Source organism: Buteo buteo, chromosome 30 (assembly GCF_964188355.1).
Source record: "Buteo buteo chromosome 30, bButBut1.hap1.1, whole genome shotgun sequence".
In the NCBI taxonomy this organism is placed as follows: domain Eukaryota; kingdom Metazoa; phylum Chordata; class Aves; order Accipitriformes; family Accipitridae; genus Buteo; species Buteo buteo.
The window spans coordinates 1,425,436-1,429,582 of record NC_134200.1 but is presented as its reverse complement, the minus strand read 5'-3'; the positions used below and the strand labels follow the sequence as shown (position 1 = coordinate 1,429,582).

The 4,147-nt window shown below is 53.4% G+C and overlaps 1 protein-coding gene across 1 annotated transcript; it reads left to right on the top strand.

The window, feature by feature from the left end:
* Nucleotides 1–1,178: 1,178 nt before the first annotated feature.
* On the top strand, nucleotides 1,179–3,847 carry LOC142025779 (olfactory receptor 14J1-like). Its single transcript, XM_075018464.1, has 2 exons — nucleotides 1,179–1,224; nucleotides 2,865–3,847. The coding sequence occupies exons 1-2, from the start codon at nucleotides 1,179–1,181 to the stop codon at nucleotides 3,845–3,847; spliced, it is 1,029 nt and encodes a 342-aa protein (XP_074874565.1).
* Nucleotides 3,848–4,147: the final 300 nt, after the last annotated feature.

Genomic DNA, 4,147 nt, shown 5'->3' with positions numbered 1-4,147 from the left:
ATGTGGTGCTGAACATGACACAACTGCCAGTACATTCAGTCAAAGTCTCATAAATCCAACAGATGGAGAAGAGGAAGAGAGAGGCTGAGCTCTCCCTATCGCACACGACTCCATTCTGTCGGAGGAATACCTCTATCGGCCACCCTGAACATCATGAGGAGGGACAGGTTCCATTGCCCTTAATTTGGGCATCAGCTGTCATCTCAGTTGGCCAAAGGAAATTACCAGGGGCTGCCATGAAGAAGAGGAGCTCAGATGTTGTCCTGTCCCTATATCAGCCTGCACATAACTTGAATCTGTTTCTATAACCTGCACGTCTCTCTGACCACCTCTGGCACCTCCAATGTCACCAGACATTTGCATCTGATCAGTTCACTCCTGGCCTCCGTCACCATTAGTTAGCGTGGGAGATGAGACAAGGAGCTGACATGCAGGTGCCTATTTACTGCAGACCTGCACTGAGGCAGGAGGAATCCCAGCTCCTGTGGGTTTGTGGTGGGCATGGGAGGGAGCTGAGTCCCCTTCCAGCCCCAGGACTACAATCCCAGCATGAGATGCCTCCATGGACTCAGCTGGCACCCTTCCCTCAGCAGGGCTAAAGGAGATCCCTGCCTGTCAGTGTCTGCGTGTCCTGCCCAATGATGGCACAAGAAAGAGGATGCCCAGGAAAGTGGTTCAGTGACCCTCATAGGAGGTATTTCAAAGACACGGTGTTAAGGGACATGATTTAGTGGTGGACTAGATGGTGTTAGGTTCACCGTTGGACTTGGTGATCTTAAGGGTCTTTTCCAACTGAAAAGATTCTATGATTCTCGAAAGAGTTCATTCTTGGACCCAAGTCTGTCTCTCAGCAGAGCAATGACCCTGCTGGAAAGCAGTGTCTCTCCCCAGGTGCGGGAGGGAACATCAGTGATTGCTTCAGCCTGTTTCCCAGCAGGTTCCCCTGGAGGCCCAGGGACACCTGGAGGGAGCCCAGAGAGGGAAGGAAAATTGTCACCATGGGCTGGTCCTCTGCTGCTGAGCTGGGCTGGGCTCCTGGGACAGAGGGAGCTCCTGGCAAGCAGGCAGCGCTGCAGAGAGACAGCTCTGCCCAGGAGCAGGGCTGGGGGCACTGCCTGCAGGCATCGAGAGGAGACCTGCAAGGCAGAGAGAGCTTAAAGGCAGCGTGGAGTGGGAGGATGCTGAGAGCTCACTGCGGGAGAAATCTTCACAGCCCTCTGCATGGTAAGTGTCTGGGTGCAGGGCAATAGAGCTTCAGTTCCTGCAGGGATCTCCGAACACTGGCACAGCTGACAGCATATGGGATCTGGCAGGAGGACTGCATTCATTTCTCTGGCGCAGAGGAGAAGGGTGTTCTCCAGAGCAGGGCTTCCCTGCTGCCCTGTCAGAGGGACAGGGCATGAGGGCTGCCTTCTCCTGGCACCAGCTGCAGGGCTGTGAAGCCGGGTGTGCATGCAGGGGTGCCCAGGGCTGTCCTTCAGAGCAGGGTCCTGGTGTTTCAGGGGCTGAGTGGTGGAGCAGGGACTTTGCTGCCTGCCAGGGTCAGCACTCAGCCTGCGCAGGGAGCTCCCCATGACAGTGTGGGGAGAAGGTGTTGGTGAAAGAAATGACCCCTGGAAGGGCACACCAGGATGCGTCTGCTGTCAAGAGGGTGCTGCGTGGGTCACGTTTGCTCACAGCTTAAGCTTGGGCATGGATTTTGGAGAAGAACATCAAGGCAGCATTTACCTTTAAGGTAAGGAGTCTTTGCTATGAATTTTTCTCATCCTCGTGAGTGGTTGTGCAGTGTGACATTAAAATATATTTCTCCCCTCTGGAGAAGGCACCGAGATTCTAGTTGTCCTTAGGACTTGTTCTCAAGTGCTCCTTAACCCCTGCACACACAGAGATGCCCCTGGGCAGTTCCCAGCGGCCAGGAGGGGTCTGCAGGGCAGAGCTGAGCACACAGCGGGTGGGATGGGGTCTGTGAGCAGGGACAGGGAGGTGACAAGGGGATGGAGAAGCGGCTGCTGACAGGGAGAGCTCCAGGCAGCAGAGACAGGGGCAGGGAGTGAGACAGAACTGCTCCCAGAAATGCCATGGGAGGGGGGGATTCAGGCACCTCCCTGCCATCACCGGAGAAAACCAGAAGATCCTCTGGCCATATGGCCATGGGGACTCAGTCACCTTCTCAGTGGCCTCAGCCCTGAAAAGAAATTATCAAACACCCTACCATCTGTCCCTGTCCTGCCTCCATATACAGCAGCTCTGTGACATCTGTCCAAGTTCCTCCTCCTGTCTCTACTCCTCTTGTTTGTATCAGTGGACTGGGATGGGAGGTAGGATTCAGATGCACTACACAGAATGAGCCTGGGGGTATTGCCATGCAGAATTGTCCATGGGAGTAAACTGTCCCAATCCCCTCCTAATCCCCAGGCTCCCATTGCTAGAAATTAGAAACCTCTCCCTTCAGGACAACGCATCTTTAGGACATATGCTTCTTTCCCTGCCAAAAGCACTCCTTAATTTTGCTGGAAAAAACAGAACAAAAAAAATCCCCTCAGATTTTGTCTTCTTTTGGTTGAATTGGAAGAGTCAATGATGAAAAGCTCGATGATCTAATCAGCTGATTTAATCTGATATCATCCCACGTCCCTACTTACCTCCTGCTTTAGGGCAGGACCGACTCCCCGGTAGCCCACAGCAGAGCCCGTTGCTCCCAGTGGCACCTTCAGCCAGCATCAAGCAGAGCTCATGAAAGAAACCTGCCAAAGGTCCTTCTGAAATACGAGAGGCAGCTTCAGTGGGGTTTCTAAGAGAAATGCATTACCTTTAACTCAGAGAAGTCTCTTCTAACTTGTCAATGACTCTTCCCTCATGAACAGTGCCCCATGCCCAGAGGAAGCTAATGTCCAACAGCAGCTCCAGCACCGAGTTCCTCCTCCTGGCATTCATGGACACGCGACAGCTGCAGCTCGTGCACTTCTGGCTCTTCCTGGGCATCTACCTGGCTGCCCTCCTGGGCAACGGCCTCATCATCACTGCCGTAGCCTGCGACCACCGCCTCCACACCCCCATGTACTTCTTCCTCCTCAACCTCTCCCTCCTCGACCTGGGCTCCATCTCCACCACTGTCCCCAAATCCATGGCCAATTCCCTGTGCGACACCAGGGCCATCTCCTACTGGGGATGTGCTGCACAGGTCTTTTTCTTTCTCTTCTTGATCACAGCGGAATATTCTCTCCTCACCATCATGGCCTACGACCGCTACGTTGCCATCTGCCAACCCCTGCACTACGGGACCCTCCTGGGCAGCAGAGCTTGTGTCCACATGGCAGCAGCTGCCTGGGGCAGTGGGTTTCTCAATGCTGTGCTGCACACGGCCAATACATTTTCACTACCGCTCTGTCAGGGCAATGCTGTGGGCCAGTTCTTCTGTGAAATCCCCCAGATCCTCAAGCTCTCCTGCTCACGCTCCTACCTCAGGGAAGTTGGGCTTCTTGTGCTTAGTGCCTGTTTAGCATTTGGTTGTTTTGTTTTCATTCTTTTCTCCTATGTGCAGATCTTCAGGGCTGTGCTGAGGATCCCCTCTGAGCAGGGACGCCACAAAGCCTTTTCCACGTGCCTCCCTCACCTGGCCGTGGTCTCCCTGTTTATCAGCACTGCAGTGTTTGCCTACTTGAAGCCCCCCTCCATCTCCTCCCCATCCCTCAATCTGGTGATGGCAGTTCTGTACTCGGTGGTGCCTCCAGCAGTGAACCCCCTCCTCTACAGCATGAGGAACCAGGAGATCAAGGATGCCCTGAGGAAAACGATGAGCGGGTGCTTTTCAGAAGCAATTAACTTTCGTTTTGCAGAGCACTCCTAATGTAACTCATTACAGGCTGTCGTGGTTTAACCCCAGCCAGCAACTAAGCACCATGCTGCTGCTCACTCAGTCCCCCCACATCCAGTGGGATGGGTGAGAAAATCAGGAAAAGAAGAGAAACTCGTGGGTTGAGATAAGAACGGTTTAATAGAACAGAAAAGAAGAAGCTAATAATGATAACGATAACACTAATAGAATGACAACAGTAATAATAAAAGGATTGGAATGTACAAGTGTTGCACAGTGCAATTGCTCACCATCTGCCGATCGACGCCCAGTCTGTGCCCGAGCAGCGATCCC